The sequence below is a fragment of the Saccopteryx leptura genome, chromosome 3 (genome assembly GCF_036850995.1).
Source record: "Saccopteryx leptura isolate mSacLep1 chromosome 3, mSacLep1_pri_phased_curated, whole genome shotgun sequence".
NCBI lineage: Eukaryota > Metazoa > Chordata > Mammalia > Chiroptera > Emballonuridae > Saccopteryx > Saccopteryx leptura.
In genome coordinates, this window is record NC_089505.1 from 52,468,550 (window position 1) to 52,487,323 (window position 18,774).

The window sequence follows — 18,774 nt, forward strand, 5'->3', positions numbered from 1 at the left end:
GATCCACCCGGCATGCCCACCAGGGGGCGATGCTCTGCGCATCTGAGGTGTTGCTCTGCTGCAACCAGAGCCATTCTAGCGCCTAAGGCAGAGGCCATAGAGCCATCCCCAGCGCCCGGGCCAACTTTGCTCCAATGGAGCCTTGGCTGCGGGAGGGGAAGAGAGAGACAGAGAGGAAGGAGAGGGGGAGGGGTGGAGAAGCAGATGGGCGCTTCTCCTGTGTGCCCTGGCCGGGAATCAAACCCGGGACTCCTGCATGCCAGGCCGATGCTCTACCACTGAGCCAACTGGCCAGGGCCCATTTTGCATAATATTTTTAAGGTTCATCCATGTTGTAACATGTACCAGTACTGCATTCCTTTTAATTGCCAAATGATATTTCATTGTATGGATATACTGTATTTTATTTATCCACTGATCAGTTGATGGACATTTGTGTTGTTTCCACTTTTTGGCTATCATAAATATGTTGCTATGAAAATTCACATGTAGGTTTTTGTATGGACATTTGTTTTCATTTCTCTTGGGCATATACCATTTTACATTCCCACAAGCAATGCATGAAGTTTGCAATTTCTCGGCAGCATTGTTAATATTATTTTCAGTCTTTTTGATTATAGCCTTCAAAAGATAGACACCTTATAGCCTCTACTCAATGTGAAGTGGTATTACATAGAGGTTTTGATTTATTTCTCCCTATTGGCTAATGCTCTCAAGCATCTTTTTATGTACTTATACTCTGAGTTTTTGATACCTGGGAAACATAAAGGACACTGACCTTAGCACTCTCAAGAATATTTTTAACAGAATAACCAAGGACCTGAAACAGTGCCACATCCATCCCTTCTATCCTTAGGTAGACATTCTGCTACACCAGATTTGATCATGGGAAACAGTAGAGATTACAATGTTCTGAACTGTGTGGGTGGAATAGGAGGTTGAAAATAGGAAACAGGATCTCTTGCATTAAAGGAATAGGAAGGTTTGTGAGAGGAGTGTTGAATTTTTTTCTAGGCCAAAAGGATGGAGAGAATTATATATAACTGAGGGACATCAGCAGGTTGATAAGCCATGGACCCAGTGACGAAAAGAGAATGTAGTGGAAGTGAAGGGAGAGGACAAAGCAAGTAAGAGTATTAAGAATGTCTAAGTGGAGGATCTCTGTACTGAAGACTTATTTTATAGTTAACTAGAACCAGGTAAATAATTGTTATCCCATGAGTTTGTATATGTCTAGATTACGGAATAACCTGAAATAGTAGAGTCTAAGAGAATGAAGTATTTCTGCACTGGGTTTGGGTTTGACCAGTGTATTATAGATATACTCAGTAGGATTTTGGTATCTTAAATCATATCTGATTATGATGTTTTGAGCAGAGAAGCTATAATCGCCATTTTAAAAAATCATCTCTTGGTTAATTTCATGTGTTTTATTTAGATTGATGCTTTAATAAAAGCGGTGAACTTTATATCACTAAATAAGAATTACTTTTAAGTAAATTAAACATTTTTAAGTATATGAATTTTTCACATGATGTGCTACCTACTGGGTACTTAAATATAATTTTTCCCCCTTGCTAATGTAAATTTTACCTCTTCTGCTTCTTGAGTACTAGATCCAGTAGGATCATGTACATTTACCTTTTTTCTTTACAGTGCTCTGTTAAAATATACTCTATTTCTAAGAAAACAGCTGCTGTCTTTAGGTCAAACTGCATGCACAGCACTGTGGCCATTAGAATGGAGATAAATGACCACATTAGTAGCAGGCACCTCTCCCTAAGGAAACCAAACCTGGGGCTTATATTTTTGACATATTCTAATAAGACCTCTTAAGACAAATGGATAGTCTTCTTTGTTTTATTGCTACTATGGTTCACATCTTTAAAAAAAATTTTGATAAGCTTCTCCATGTTTGAACATATGATTCTCTGGTCTGTATTTGTTTAGCAGACAATTTCCTCACTTTCTTTTATCCAGAAGCTTTTAGCTATAATGCTCTTTCTGAAAGAAGGGTTATTGAATGTGTATAGTTAGCCACGTGTTAAAATAGAAAAAGGCTTGATATAGCTAAGAAAATTGGCTTTGGAACTGTCATTTTGTCAATCCAACACTTTTTGCTTTGTTATATTTTTTGTGTGTGTTGATTTCCATCCTTCCCTTTCTCTACAGGCTGGGAAGTGTCGATACCCATTTTGAGGTTAGCATGGCCAACAGTGGATGTGAAGTGCATCGTTTTGATCCTAGTGTGAGATCAGCTCACATTCTGGAGAGTCAGCGCCTGTGGTATCACCGCTTGTCCATTGACTGGCGGGACCCACATCCAGCTGTTGCTGCCCCAAAATCACATAGCAACACCAGAAAACTGGGAACCATTCTGAATGAATTTGGGCATCACAAGGTGAAAATTTTTTTTATTTGATTTCATAATTAAATAAATAAAGTGAACAAACTCATAGCTGCTTTTTAACGCAAACTTAGAATTGGATAGTTGAAGATCTAGTTTTTTTTTAAATTTTGTTTTTCAATTTCACTTTATATTCAATATTATTTTGTATTAGTTTCAGGTGTACAGCATAGTGGTATTTTCAGTACCCACCAGCACCATACATAGTTATTACAATATTGTTATTATTATTATTATTTTTTGTGACAGAGACAGAGAAAGACAGAGAGAGAGAGACAGATAGGGACAGACAGATAGGAAGGGAGAGAGATGAGAAGCATCAATTCTTCACTGCGGCACCTTAGTTGTTCATTGATTGCTTTCTCATATGTGCCTTGACTGGGGGGCTACCGCAGACTGAGTCACTCCTTGCTCAAGTCAGCAACCTTGAGCTCAAGCTGGTGAGCTTTGCTCAAACCAGATGAGCCCGCGCTCAAGCTAGCGACCTCAGGGTTTTGAACCTGGGTCCTCCGCTTCCCAGTCCGACCTTCTATCCACTGCCTGGTCAGGCTACAATACTATTTATTATATTCCCTATGCTATACTTTACATCCCTGTGATTATTTTGTAGCTAGAAGGTCTAGTTTTAATCTTAGCTATCACCCACCATTATTTATAGAGTCAGCTCTGTAGACATTAGGGTTTTGACAAGAATAGAGATATTTAAATTGATTTGAAAATTTTAGTTGCTGTTGAGTAGTGCAAAGTAAGCTTTTGGCTAAGACTGGATAGCAAGACCAAGAAACCTACTTCTGGCATAGGCTCCAAAGTACTATTCCGATTGGCAATTGATTTAAAATTTCCAGACAGAGGAAACTACTTATGTCAGCCTCAAATGCACAATGTAATCAGAGTCAGGGTTCGTTTGATTACAGATTGCTTATGTATCATGTTTCTCACTGTTGTAACAATTATTTTGAGTCTCCAGGCTCTTAAGGGTCAGAAGATATGTGTAGCTTTGATTAAAATGTACTTCGTAAAATTGAATGGACATTATGTGTGTTGCAACTGAGATACTTCTGTTGAAAGGATGTCAAATCTCTACATATATTTCATTGTGAATGGATAGCAAAAAAGGGACTCAAACTTTAAACTCTGTTCATCAAAGCAATTTTTAAGGGAGAGCTGAGCTAATTGTGTTTTGTAGGCAGATACTAGAGAAATTCTCCTAAGTGTAATTGGCTTGTGTTTGATCGCCAGCCCTTCTTGGGCTTAGCCTATTCTTCTCAGCCAGAGATGGCATGTAATTTAGAATATGCCAGAATGGGTATTTCTGAGAAACAGTGTATGTACCTGGAGCTCAATTTTAAACTTGAGTTTGCTACCTGATTTTTAATAAAAGGGCTTCTCCTCCGCAATATTCTTTCCCCTCCTCCTCCTCTTTCCTTTGCCTCTACCCCCTTCCCTCATCCTCCTTGTCTTCTTCTTAAAAAAACAAAAACAACAAAAACTCCCTTTAATTCAACAACAGGAGCTTTTTCAAGAACAATTTCAAAGAATTTGCTGTTCTTTTAATATGTGATTAACTATTGATTTGTATTTTGCTTTGCCCCTGAGAGTAACTAGCATTTAATAGTCAGGAGCCTTAATGAAAAATATACAGGATTTTTGGGGTGAAATCTGTGGACAGAACCCAAAGAAGTGAGAGCATTTTTAAGAACTTTGTTTTGTTTTTGCTGCTTGTTACCTTTATGGACCTGTTTTATACAGCTGAAAATTACAGGCTTGATTCTCTAATATGACAACTCTAGATTCTTCCAAGAGCTAACTATTGATTCTCTGTATTCATTTGGGTGTTTTCCTGCTCCTCCTTACTGCTCTTTATATCCTGGCCCTATCCACCCCCACTCTTCAAAGAAAAGACTGAGAAAATAAGTGAAACTCAAAGTGATCTTGCTTTTTGGATAATATTTTAGCAAAAAGATTTGGTTAATGTGAGGATAAGATAAGACTTCGAAAAATTATCTACAGATGTAATTTATCTAAGCCACATCGCTTGTGGAAAATGTGTTTTCAGACAACCAGGTTTGCACCTGATTTGTGCTTGTTTACATCCATGGGATCCAAACCCTATTTTCTTTTCTTTTTTTTCCTTTTTTTTTTTTTTTCCTGAAGCTGGAAACGGGGAGAGACAGTCAGACAGACTCCCGCATGTGCCCGACCGGGATCCACCTGGCACGCCCACCAGGGGCGATGCTCTGCCCACCAGGGGGCGATGCTCTGCCCCTCCGGGGCGTCGCTCTGCCACGACCAGAGCCACTCTAGCACCTGGGGCAGAGGCCAAGGAGCCATCCCCAGCGCCCGGGCTATCTTTGCTCCAATGGAGCCTTGGCTGCGGGAGGGGAAGAGAGAGACAGAGAGGAAGGAGGGGGGAGTGGAGAAGCAAATGGGCGCTTCTCCTATGTGCCCTGGCCGGGAATCGAACCCGGGTCCCCCGCACGCCAGGCCGACGCTCTACCAAACCCTATTTTCATCCATGGGAGCAGAAGTAGGCAAACCTTTATGCTGAGGGTGGAGCAGGAAGCCTTTGCAACGCTGCTGCTGAAACAGCAGAAGCATTACAAACCTAGCAAGAACTGTTTTGACAATTGCCTGTATTCCTAAGGCTACTTATTTTTATTAAAGACATGGATAATATCACTTAAAAAGTTAAGATGCTAATTGTTATGTGTATTTTACCACAATAAAAAGAAATAGGAGAAAACGTCAGTAATAATGAAAGTGATCTGGCTCAGAATTGCCGATGCGTTTTTGCTGCTAAAAAAAAAAAAATCCCTTGTTGAAGAATTTAAAAGAGACTGATATTCTTTTTTAGAAATTATTTTTTTGGAGAATGCTTTAAAACAAAAGCAAAACTAAACCCATTGATGAGTGATGGCTTCCTGCAGAAACATGCCTCTGGGAACTGCGTGATGCCAGATGAAAGGACCTGGTTTCTGGCCTGTAGCAAGCAAGGTCTGTTTCTATTTTTCTGCATGTGCACAGACACTGGTAAATAGGATGTGGTTCAGCAGGGAAAGCAAAGAGAAAAAAACACATCCACTAAAACATGGCAGCGTGTTCTTTGCCTCGCGTTTTTACTCATTTTTTTTTTCTGAAAGTAACAATAGAAAACAAAAGGGTTTTATGTATTGTTTTCACTTCACTTCTTTAAAACATCTCCTATAGTTTGGTGATGTTCTCTATGGTAAGCTGTTATTTTTCTTCTTTTTATCAGACCTTGATTCCAGCTGCTCAGGCAACAATGTAAGCAAAATGAAAGGCAGTATTTTGCAATGGTGACAGAAGATGCATATGGCTTTCTTCCTGCTTTTAAAAGTCTTTGGTAATTTTAACTTCAAACTATAAATAATAAAAAAAATCTTTCTAAAGCATCAAGTGAGAGCAGCTGCATCAGCAAAAGCTCGGAAACCAGGTGCCTAGTCTTTCAGGGAACAATATCACCTGAATCCAGCATTATTTGAAATGATTAACTGTCTTTACTGAACTGCTTGTTGCTGTAGCTACACATTAGGATTTTTCCAGATTATGACTAGAAGTATTGAACCTGAAATTTCTGCACATATTAATCATATAATGTATGCTTTCCCCCTACGGTCTTAACTACAGAGAGTATGCTAAATGATCCAGGCAGGTTAATGCTAAATTATTTTTTTCAGTCTCAACCATGCTGATGATATGAATAACAGGACTGTGCTAGAACTTACTTCTGCAAATTCATTATTCTAGGTTGAAAGCATGGGTCCTCTTGTTGGTTTTTAGCATTGGGCAAGTCTTAAATGACTCTAATGTTCAGTTTGTCAACAAAATTGGGACAATTATGATACCTAAATGGATTGTTTTTGAGAATTGGATCAGAAAACACACCGTGAAAGGCTCCAGCAGAGTGTCTGGCATGAATCAGTCATTTGTTTGTCAGTTCAAAGAATTTTTAATAACACTTTCAAGAAATTTGTACTAAATTTCATAGAAAACTTTTTCTTCCTCTATTTTCACTGCAAATAGTACATCGGAGAGTCTTCTAGAGATTGCTCACTGCACCTAATTCCGGTCAAGAATTTTTAATGAAAGCCTTGTGTGAAACTGAAGGGCGGCCCTGGCCGGTTGGCTCAGTGGTAGAGCGTTAGCCTGGCGTGCGGGGGACCCGGGTTCGATTCCCGGCCAGGGCACATAGGAGAAGCGCCCATTTGCTTCTCCACCCCCCACCCCCTCCTTCCTCTCTGTCTCTCTCTTCCCCTCCTGCAGCCAAGGCTCCATTGGAGCAAAGATGGCCCGGGCGCTGGGGACTTGGCCTCTGCCCCAGGCGCTAGAGTGGCTCTGGTCGCGGCAGAGCGACGCCCCGGAGGGGCAGAGCATCGCCCCCTGGTGGGCAGAGCGTCGCCCCTGGTGGGCGTGCCGGGTGGATACCGGTCGGGCGCATGTGGGAGTCTGTCTGACTGTCTCTCCCCGTTTCCAGCTTCAGAAAAAATACAAAAAAAAAAAAAAAAGAAACTGAAGGGCATTGATCAGATGTGGTGTTGGCTACTATTATTGTTTGCTTCCTCGGGGTACTGAACAGTTTTGCTGTGATTGTATAGAAAGTAAATACTCTGCTGTGTAGGAATGATATAAACTGCTGAGGATTAATATAGAGCAGATGTAGACTGAGAGGGACAACTCGAGTGGAGCAGGGCTTCCTGCCTGCTCAGTGCTGAGAAAGGAGGGGGTCCTTCTCTCCTCCTTGGATCTGCCCCAGCGGCTGAGTGTCCCTGTGGACCCTTATAGGAGGGGCAACTTCTGCTTCTCTGGGGTGAAGGCTGCCAGTGGATCACAAAACATCAATTCTGTTTGTGTGGTTGCTGCTGTATTAGAGAGAGAATATAGGCTTTGAAATTAAACTACAGAATGATTTGTTTTTCTTTTTGCTTATCAAATTGGCAAATATTAACAAGATTTTGATACTGCCCTACATTGCAATACTTGCTGGGAATAACACTCATGTTATGCTGCTGGAAATGGGAAATGATAGGCTGATTCAGGAAGAAAATTGAACCATATGTATGCATGATGTCACTTTTTATTCCTAGAACTCTTCTTTGCCTTACATTCTATTTCATCTGCTATTAGTTCTGCCATCCCAGCTTGTTTTATATGAGTATTTTTATGAAATGCCATTCTATATTCCTTTATTTCCATTTTTTGGATATAGTTTGTTTATATAGCATATCAGGATATGCTTGGATTATGTTTTTAAATCCAATCTGATAATCTCTGTCTGTAAACAGTTGTGTTCAGTTCACTTACGTTCATAGTTATTGTGATTACTGGTGTATCTGGACTAATTCTTATTTTTTAAAATTGAGCGTTTGGGTTGTTTTTTTTTTATACTTTTCCCTTCTTTTTGCCAAAGCTTGCTATTTTTATTCTTTGTGGTTATCCTTAAATCTTAAATGTATGCAATTCTATAATTTTAAAACAACATATAAAGTTATCAACGTTTTTATATTTCTTTTAAATACTACAAGAATTATAGCAAGTTAATTGACTATTGAACATGAACCCCCCCCACATGGTTATCTTCTGAAGTTTTAGTTTTACCTTAGTTTTTCATATTATTCTGAAAATATTTTGAACACAAAGTTGCAAGTTTCAAGAAGAAGAAGAATACACCTGGCCAGAGAGTGGCTCAGTGGATAGAGCATCAACCTGGGATTCTGAGGACCCAGGTTCGAAACTGCAAAGTCACCGGCTTGAGTGTGGGGTCACTGGCTTGAGCGTGGGATCATGGACATGACCCCCATGGTTGCCTGCTTGAGCCCAAAGGTCACTGTCTTGAAGCCCAAGGTTGCTGGCTTGAGTCCAAGGTTGCTGGTTTAAGCAAGGGGTCACTGGCTTAGCTGGAGATCCCCAGTCAAAGCAAATATGAGAAAGCAATCAATGAACAACCTAAAAGTGTCGCAACAGAATATTGATGCTTCTCATCTCTCTCTTCCTGTCTGTCTGTCCCTACCTGTCCTTCTGTCTCTGTATCTCTCTCTTTCTTTCTCGCTAAAAAAAAAGGAATAATGCAATAATCTTTCATATATTCTTTACTGTGATTCACCAATTGTTAATATCACTACATTTACCCTCTCTCTGAGATATATGTGTTTATACATTTTATATATATATATATATATATGTTTATATTCAACTACTGTCTCTGTAAATTAAAAGAAAAAGCTCAATGGAAAGGAATAAATGGGCATTTTCATAATACATCTATCTATATATATTGAGTTTAATCCATTTATTTTTATCATGATTGCTGATATATTTGGATTAATTGCTTTTTACTTTGCTATCTCTTAACCCAAGAGCTGGAATCTTGATGTAAAAAAAAAAAGAATGTCTGTCATTATTATTTTAAAAACTGGATTAGAGTTCTTTTCTAAATAAATAGTAATATTTAGCAATATAGAAATAACACAAAGATACTAGGTACTCTTAACCCCAGTATCAAACCAGGATATCTGTATAGCAGACCCTGGATGTTGATAATGGTACAGTTCAGATACAGAACATTTCTAGCACCATAAGGATCATGTTGTCCTTATAGCCATGCCTACTTCCCTCCTCCAACTTCTTTTCCTAGCCCCTAGTAGTCACTAACCTGTTTTCTGTTCCTATAATTTTGTCATTTTAAGAATATGATATAAATGGAACCATAGAGTGTGTAATCACCACTGTTATTTAACACAGTTCTTAAGATAATAGCTAAGTCTATTAGAAAAGAGAAAGAAATTTTAGGAGTAAAATTTAGAAAAAGGAGATAAAATTTTTATTATTATATGCATATGTGTTTTTTTTAATTTTTATTTAGAAAATTAAATTTACAGGATGATGTTGATCAATCAGAGTACATAGGTTTCAGGTAAACATTTCTATAGCATTTGAACCGTTGATTATGTTGTATACTCGTCACCCAAAGTCAAATTATTTTTTGTCACCTTATGTTTGTCCTTCATTAACACCTTTCCCCCCACCTATCCCTCTCCCCTCCCCTACATCCCCCTCCCCTGGTAACCACTTCACTGTTATCTACGTCCATGAGTCTCAGTGTTATATTCTACCTATGTGTAAAATTATACAGTTCTTTCTGATTTATACAGCTTTTTCTGATTTAATTATTTCACTCAGTATAATGATCACAAGGCCCATCCATGTTGTCCTAAATGTCACTATGTCAATATTTCTTATGGCTGAGTAGTATTCCATTGTATAGATGTACCACATCTTCTTTATCCAATTCTTTATCAAGGGATGCTGGTTGTTTTTATGTCTTGGCCACTGTGACAAATGAACATGGTGGGTGCATGTGTCTTTACATTCCAATGTGTTCGAGTTTGGGGGTAGCTCCCCAGTAGAGGGATTGCTGGGTCATATGGTAGTTCTATTTTTAATTTTTTGAGGCACCACCATAGTTTCTTCTATAATGGTTGTACTATTTTGCATTCCCACCAGCAGTGAATGAGGATTCGTTTTTCTCCACAGCCTCTCCAACACTTGTTATTACCTGTCTTGTTGATAATAGCCAATCTAACAGGTGTGAGGTGGTATCTCATTGTAGTTTTGATTTGCACTTTCCTAATAGCTAGTGACATTGAACATTTTTTTATATATCTGTTGGCCAAATGTCTGTTCAGATCCTCTAGCCCTTTTTTATTTCATTCACAAAAATTAGGGAATATTTCAAAATAAATAAGAAGCAATAAAAAAAGAAGCATTTGATTTTTATTTTTATTAAACAAGAACATCAGAAAAGCAAACGAAAAGTCAAAGAAAGTAGAATGATTATGAAAATGAGATTATGAAAATCAGTTATCGTGATTGAGTAGCAAGTGACATATTGGTGGGGTTTGACAGAAGCATATCAAATTGGATGAGAGTGCCACATATTGACTGTTCAGTAGGGTGTATGGTCACCCAAAACTGCCAAAACGCCTGACAGCAATGGGGCATGGACAGGATCAGATTGTCCAGCAGTTCTTGTGGTATCCTCTGCCACTCTTGCTTCAGGGCGACATCCAGCTCAAGAAGTGTGTGGGAGGCATTGGACGGTTTGGCTGATGTCTTCCCAGTGCATCCCAAGCATGTTCAATGGGATTCAGGTCTGGTGAACATGAAGGCCAGTCCATGCATTCAATTCCTGCCTCCTGAAGCATGTTGTTGATGAGAGGTACACGGTGGAGCCTTGCATTATCGTCCATGAAAAGAAAGTTGTTTCCAACTGCTCCAGCATAAGGTACCACTAATAGGGTGCAGGATCTCATCTCAATATCTGACAGTAGTCAGTGATCTGCTTCTAATGACATGGAGGTCAGTATGACTATCCATGCTGACGCCAGCCCACACCATGATTCCATTTCATGTGAGGAGTCCCTTTCTCACATGAAACGTGGATTCTCTCATGTTCCTCGTTCACGCCAGATCAGTACACGATGATTATCAGGCTGCAGACTGAACCATGACTCATCAGAGGACAGTTGACCACTCATAATGGTCCAATGATGATGCTCATCAGCCCACCTTCTACAGGTTCTATGGTGTTCAGCAGATAACGAAGTGCATACCATCAGTCTCAAGGCATGCAGTCCAACATAATGGAGCTGATTTCATATGGTCTGGGTGCATAACTGTTGTCTAGTGGCAGCAAGAGACTGTCCCCGCTGCTCTGTTACATTGCTGCACCTGTCCCTTCTTGCCAGTAGGGTCAAGTAGCGGTCATCCCTTGCTGTTGTGGCAGATGGGCAACCCTGCCCTTGTCTTCTTCATGTTGTGCCAGTCTCTTGAAAGTGATTCTACAGTCTGCTAATCATGCTTTGGGGTGTTCCAAGTGCTGTTGCCACTGTTGTCTGTGTTTGACCAGCTTCAAGATCCTATGTCTCTCCAGGCTTTGCATTTGAGCAAATCATGTTGCAGGGGCATTGCAAGGGCTGGGAAATTGCAGAATGTGCACTTTCAAGATCAGGGACCGTGCAGATAGTCCAGTACTTTCAGCTTTTTGTATAGTGCATTTTCACCAATGAAATAAAAGTTGGTTCTGTATCTCACTTGCATAATTAAACAGCTTTCTTTGACTTGTTTGCTTTTCTGATGTTCTTGTTTAATAAAAGAAGTCAAATGCTTTATTTTATTGCTTTATATTCATTTTGAAATATCTTCTAATTTTTGTGAGCAGTATATTTTGGCTATTAACCCCTTATCAGAGCTGTTGTTTGCAAATATCATCTACCATTTAGTTGGTTGCCTATTTGTTTTGTTGTCAGTTTCTTTTGCTGTGCAGATGCTTTTTAGTTTGATATAGTCCCATTCATTTATTTTTGCCTTTACTTTCCTTGCCTTTGGTGTCAATTTCATAAATTGTTCTCTACAGCCAAGGTCCATGAGCTTAGTACCTATGTTTTCTTCTATGCAATTTGTTGCTTCAGATCTTATGTTTAGGTCTTTGATCCATTTTGAATTAATATTTTGTGCAGGGGACCAACTGCAGTCAAGTTTCATTCTTTTATATGTGGCTTTTCAATTTCCCCAGCACCATTTATTAGAGAGGTTTTCTTTTCTCCATTGTGTGTTTTTGGCTCCTTTGTTAAAGATGATTTGTCTATATATGTGGTTTTATTTCTAGGCTCTCAATTCTGTTCCATTGGTCTGTATGTCTGTTTTTCTGCCAATACCATGCTGTTTTGATTATCGTAGCCCTATAGTATAATTTGAAGTCAGGTAGTGTGATACCTTTGTTTTCATTCTTTTTCCTCAGGATTACTTTGTTTATTTGGGGTTTTTTATATTTCCATACAAACCTAGTAATTTTTTGTTCTATTTCTTTAAAAAATGACATTGGTTTTGGTGGGGATTGCATTAAATTGGTATATTATTTTGGATAATATGGCTATTTTTACTGTGTTGATTCTTCCAAGCCATGAACATAGAATATCTTTCCATTTCACGGTGTCTTTTTCAATTTCTTTCAATAATGTTTTGTAGTTTTCAGTACATAGGTCCTTTACATCAGTGGTCTCCAACCCCTGGGCCGCGGACCGGTACCGGTCCACAGAGAAAGAATAAATAACTTACATTATTTCTGTTTTATTTATATTTAAGTCTGAATGATGTTTTATTTTTAAAAAATGACCAGATTCCCTCTGTTACATCCGTCTAAGACTCACTCTTGACGCTTGTCTCAGTCATGTGATACATGTATTCGTCCCACCCTAAAGGCCAGTCTGTGAAAATATTTTCTGACATTAAACTGGTCCGTGGCCCAAAAAAGGTTGGGGACCACTGCTTTACATCCTTTGTTAAGTTTATTCCTATGTATTTTATTTATTTTTTGTTGCAATTGTAAAAGGAATTGTTTTTTTAAGTTTATTTTCAAAAGTTTCATCATTGGAATATTGAAAAGTAGTAGACTTTTGTATATTGATTTTGTATCTTGAAATCTCTAATAGTTTTTTGGTGGACTCTTTGGGGTTTTCTATATACAGGATTATGTAATCTGCAAAAAGTGATACCTTTACTTCTTCTTTCCTAATATGAATGCCTTTTATTTCTCTCTCTTGACCAATTGCTCTGGCTAAAACTTCCAGAACTATGTTGAATAAGAGTGGAGAGAGTAGGCAACCATGCCTTGTTCCTGATTTTAAAGGAAAAGCTTTCATTTTTTCATCATTTAACATGATATTAGCTGATGGCTTGTCATATATGGCCTTTATTGTGTTGAGGTACTTTTCATCTATTCTGATTTTATTGAGTATTTTACACATAAAGCGGAGTTGTATCTTATCAAATGCCTTTTCTGCATCTATTGATAAGATCATATAATTTTTGTTCTTTGCTTTGTTGATGTGGTGTATTGTGTTGATTCATTTCTGTATGTTGAACTATACTTGTGCTCCTGGAATGAATTTTACTTGATCATGATGTATTATTTTTCTAATGTGTTGTTGTATTCGATTAGCTAGTATTTTGTTTAGGATTTTTGCATCTGTATTCATTAGAGATATTGATCTGTGGGTTTTTTGTGTGTGTGTTGTCCTTGCCAGGTTTTGGTATGAGGGTTATGTTGGCCTCATAAAATGTGTAGGAAGTATTGCTTCTTCTTCTATTTTTTGGGAGACTTTGATAAGGATAGGTACCAAATCTTTGAATGTTCGGTAGAATTCACTAGTTTAGCCATCTGGTCCTGGACTTTTGTTTTTGGGGAGATTTTTGATAGTTCTTTCTATTTCTTCCCTGCTGATAGGTCTATTTAGGTTTTCCACTTTTTCGTGACTCAGTCTAGGAAGATTGTATAGTTCTAGGAATTTATTCATTTCATCTAGATTGTTGAATTTGGTGGCATATAGTCTTTCATAATAATCTACTCTGAACCTTTGTATATCTATAATGTCTGTGGTAATTTCTCCTCTTTCATTTTGAATTTTGTTTATATGAATCCTTTCTCTTTTTCCCTTAATGAGTCTAGCCAGTGGTTTGTTCATTTTATTGATTTTTTTCAAAGAACCAGCTCTTTGTTGTATGAATTTTTTATAGTTATTTTTTTGTTCTCTATCTCATTTAATACTGTTCTAATTTTTACTATTTCTTTTCTTCTGCTGACTTTGGGTTGCCTTAGTTCTTCTTTTTTCTAGTTCCTTAAGATGTGATGTTAGGTTGTTTACTTGGGATCTCCCTTGTTTCTTGATATAAGCTGGTAAGGATATAAACTTCCCTCTTATTACTGCTTTCACTGCATCCCAGAAATTTTTATATGTTGTGTTGTCATTTTCATTCATCTGTATATATCTTTTTACCTCTGCTTTTATTTCTTCTTTGACTCTGTCATTTTTTAGAAGTATGTTGTTTAATTTTCCACATTTTTGTGGGTTTCTTTACTTCCTTGTTGCAGTTGAATCCTAATTTCAAAGCCTAATGGTCAGAAAATATCCTTGGTATAATTTCAGTCTTCCTGAATTTGTAGATGTTAGTTTTGTAGCCCATAATATGGTCTATCCTTGAGAATATTTCGTGCACACTGGAGAAGAATGTATAATCTGACATTTTGGGTTGAAATGTCCTATAAATGTCTATTATGTTCATTTGGTACAGTGTGTTATTTAAGGTTGATATTTCTTTATTGATTTTCTGTTTGGATAATCTATCTAAAGCTCTCAATGATGTGTTGAGATCTCCAAGTATGATTATGTTTTTGTCTGCTTTTATTTTTAGATCAGTTATAGATGTCTTATATATTTTAGTGCTCCCTGGTTTGGTGCATATATATCAAGAAGTGTTATGTCTTCTTGATACAATGTCCCCTTTATCATTATGAAATGTCCATTTTTGTCTCTCGTTACCTTTGTTGTTTTGAAGTCAGCATTGTCAGATATGAATATGGCTACACCTGCTTTTCTTTGGATATTTTTTGTTTGGAGAGTCATTTTCCAACCTTTTAGTTTGAATCTACTTTGTTCTTGCAGCTTAGATGTGTCTCTTGAAGGCAGCATATGGTTGGGTTTTGCTCTTTTATTCAATCTGCTATTGTGTGCCTCTTTATTGATATGTTCTATTTACATTTAGGGTAATTATTGACACTTAAGGATTTCGTATAGTAATTTTACGTTTTGTTTTCTGGTGGCTCTGTGTCTTGTTTGGTTCTTCTCTTTTGTGTTTCTTTTGGTTGTTTTTGTTTGGTGGTATTCCATACTTCTTTTTCCTGTTTCTTTTTTTTTTAAGCTGTGCATTTCAGTAGTGGCTTTTTTGGGGGGTGTTTACCATTAAGTTATTAAGAGAAAAATGTTCATATGCACAAGAGTCCTTTGTCTTGTAAGTACTTCTGCACTGCATTCTCCTTTGCTACTGCAGATCTTTATCCTCTCACCTTTTATGTTATTGTTGTCACAGATTATCTTTGTTTTTATTGTGACCTTGTGGGAGATTTTACTTGTAGTTTTGATTTGTTTTATTTTTTGTTTCTGGTCAAATAACCCCCTTGAGTATTTCCTGCAATGGGAGTTTTCTGGTGATAAATTCCTTCAGCTTCTGTATGTCTGCAAAAGTTTTTATTTCTCCTTCATATTTAAAGGACAACTTTGATGGGTATAGTATTCTTGGCTGGTAATTCCTCTTTCAGTACTTTGAATGTTAGGGTCCACTCTCTTCTAGCTTATAGAGTTTCTGCTGAGAAGACTGATGATAACCTAATGGGCTTTCCTTTATATGTTATGTTCTTCTTTTCTCTAGCTGCCTTGAGGATTCTTTCTTGTTATTGATTTTTGACAATTTTATTATGATGTGCCTTGGAGTAGGTTTGTTTGGGTTGAGGTAACTCAGTGTTCTGTTTGCTTCTTGGTTTCGAGGCTCTCTTTCCATAGGCTTAGGAAATTCTCATCAATTATTTGTTTGAATAGGCTCTCCATTCCTTTTTACCTCTCTTCTTCTTCTGATACACCCATTATTCTTATATGGCTCTTTCTGATGGAGTCAGACAATTCTTGTAGAGCTCACCTAGTTTTTTTACTTCATGAGTCTCTCTCCTCTTCTCTCTGTAGCATCTCTAGTTACCTGTCTTTGATGTCACTAATTCTTTTCTCTATCTGGCTTGTTCTATTAGTTAAACTTGCTACCTCAGTTTTCAATTCATGTATTGAGTTCTTCATCTCTGTTTTTAAAGTTTCAGTCTCCTGAATGAGGTATTTGTTTTGTTCATTAATTTGTTTTTTGAGCTCATTAAGTTGCCTATTGGTGTCTTTCACATCTCATGGAGTGTTTTTAGAACTTCAGTTTCGAATTCTCTATCATTTGACTCGAAGATTTCCATGATATTGAAATTTTTTCTGGAGATTTTTTATTGTCTTTCTGAATAATGTCTTTGTCTTATGTAGCCATTTTATTCAATTTTTTTATTCCTTGATGGCATTTGTGTGTAGTGTTGTTAAGAATCCTAACAAAAAAATTACAACTAAAGAATAAAAAATTTTTAAATGCAATAAAAATTATAAAAGTTTAAAAACTTATGAAACATAAAGAAGAAACATCACAAAAAAGGATCAAAAACAAAACAAAACACCCAGAAAAAAATAAGAATAAAATATATAAAAATTAAAGAAAATGAAATTCAAAAGGAAAAAAAATAAGAAGAAAAAAGGAAAAAATAAAGAAAAAAATAAATTTTCACTTTGAGAGGTTTCTTTCAGTAGGTGTCACTGTATTACAGGTTTTAGCTCTGTGAAGTTTCTGGGCTGTCCTCTGCTGAGATGTTGCTGTTGCAATAATGTAGGCAAGGCTGCAGTCACGTTGGGGGGTTGGCCGTGTTGTAAGGGCTTTACAGCTTCAGCTTTACAGCTTCTGGTTTCCTGCTTAATGGCTCTAACAATAATGATCTCAGGCTTCCAGGTGCACCTCCCCATGTCTTGTCTCAACACACCCAGGGACCAGATGTGGAGCACCTCTGCTCTTCAAGGAAAAGGATGGCTCTGGAGAGCTGGCTGTGAGGCTTGTCTCTGCCACTTCCATACCACAAGGTGAGGGAGATGGGATATGGGAGGCTAGGGGCCACACTTTAGTGTTCTCTGTCTCTGACAAGTACAGGCTGCAGTCAGACTGTGGGAACACTGGCTGTGACCCTGTGCTCTGTTTTGGTTTGTCTCCCCCTCTGCTTTTCTATCTCACTTCTTGCCCCGGCAGAAGAAGACCCAGTCACTCAGGTTCCCCTCTCTGTCGCCCTCAGACAAAGTCTAAACAGCCTGAGCTTCCTCCTTCCTGTAGTCCAGCAAAGAAAAACAAACCCATTCCAGGTTTGTCTCCTCACCAGAGTCAACCTCAAATACTTTTTATCTTCTTCCCCCCCTTTTCAACCTGTCCCACCTTTAGTCCACTTGATGTGGATCTTTCAGGCATGCTTGTGAGCCCAGCTGGGGTTCCTTTGCTGCATTACAGTTGTTTAATTTGTTGAAATTTCAAGGGGAGACATCAAGAATACTTCTCATGCTGCCATTACTCTGATGTCACTCCCTAAAATTCATATTTAATTTTTATTATGGGAGCACTCATTGGCAGATAATATGACTGCATACTGGAAAACTCAAGAGATTCTAATAAAAATCATCATGTGAGAATATGAGAGGCAGAGACAGACTCTTGCTACCTCCCCTACTGGGATCCACCTGGCAGGCCCCCTATGGGGTGATGCTCTGCCCATCTGGGGCATTGCTACATTTCTCAGCAACCAAGCTTCTTATTAGCACCTGAGACAGCAGTCATAGAGCCATCCTCAGCACCCGGCCAACTCAGTCCAATTGAGCCATGGCTGCAGGAGGGGAAGAGGGAGAGAGAGAGAGAGAAAGAGAGGGAGAGAAGTGAGGGGGCAGGTGGAAAAGCAGATGGGTGCCCCTCCTGTGTGCCTGACCAGGAATTGAGCCTGAAACATCCACATGCTGGGCCAATGCTCTACCACTGAGCCAACTGGCCAGGGCCAGAAAATGTCATGAGTTCTCTGAATGCAGTATAAAGAAAATTTTAAACTTGTACTTTAATGGATAACCAGTTTAAATATAAGGTCTACCGGAAAGTTCTATCCGTTTTTGGAATTAAAACAAAATACAAATTTTTCTTACCGTCAATAAACTTTATTAAATAATATAATTGTCATTATTATTAATGATTTCTTGCCAGCGTGAGGGCAATTTGTATATCCCATTTTTGAAAAATGTTTTATCTTTTGATGCGAAAAATTGAACCAGTGCTTGTTTGATATCTTCTTCATTTTTGAATTTTTTGCCCTTCAAAAAATTTTGTAAGAACAAAAACAAGTGATAGTCGGAGGGTGCTAAGTCCGGGGAATATGGTGGATGCGACAGACATGCTTCTGTCACATTTCTTTCTTGTTGAAATTTGTAAAAATTACAGTGGCGTAAATGAACTTTACCAGTAGCCATGGGTACACTATGGCTTCATACATAAGACTAACATGAATCAACTTTGTTTTAGTTAATTTGCTACGTCAGTATGTATCCAGAACTTTCCAGTAGACCTTATATATAAAGAAAGAGAAGATACCATTTACAAAAGGAATAAAAATAGATAAAAAGTGAACTGAAGGTATGCAAAATCTACAATAAGGAAATGTTAACTATTCAAGAATTTAAAATAAGACTACAACAAATTAAAAACACAGCCTGACCAAGTGGTGGTGCAGTGGATAAAGCACTGGACTGGCATGTGGAGGACCTAGGTTTGAAAACCTGAGATTGCCAGCTTGAGCATGGGCTCATCTAGTTTAAGCAAGGCTTACCAGCTTGAGCTCAAGGTCGCTGGCTTGAACAAGGTCT

The 18,774-nt window shown here is 38.0% G+C and overlaps 1 protein-coding gene across 2 annotated transcripts in view; it reads left to right on the forward strand.

Moving 5' to 3' along the window:
* METTL24 (methyltransferase like 24) overlaps positions 1-18,774 on the forward strand; it is a 133,476-nt gene that overhangs the window by 47,744 nt on the left and 66,958 nt on the right. For both annotated transcript variants that reach the window (XM_066373475.1, XM_066373474.1), the window contains exon 4: positions 2,173-2,401. In XM_066373475.1, the coding sequence (XP_066229572.1) occupies positions 2,173-2,401 (229 nt within the window). The remainder of the gene's footprint in view (positions 1-2,172; positions 2,402-18,774) is intronic.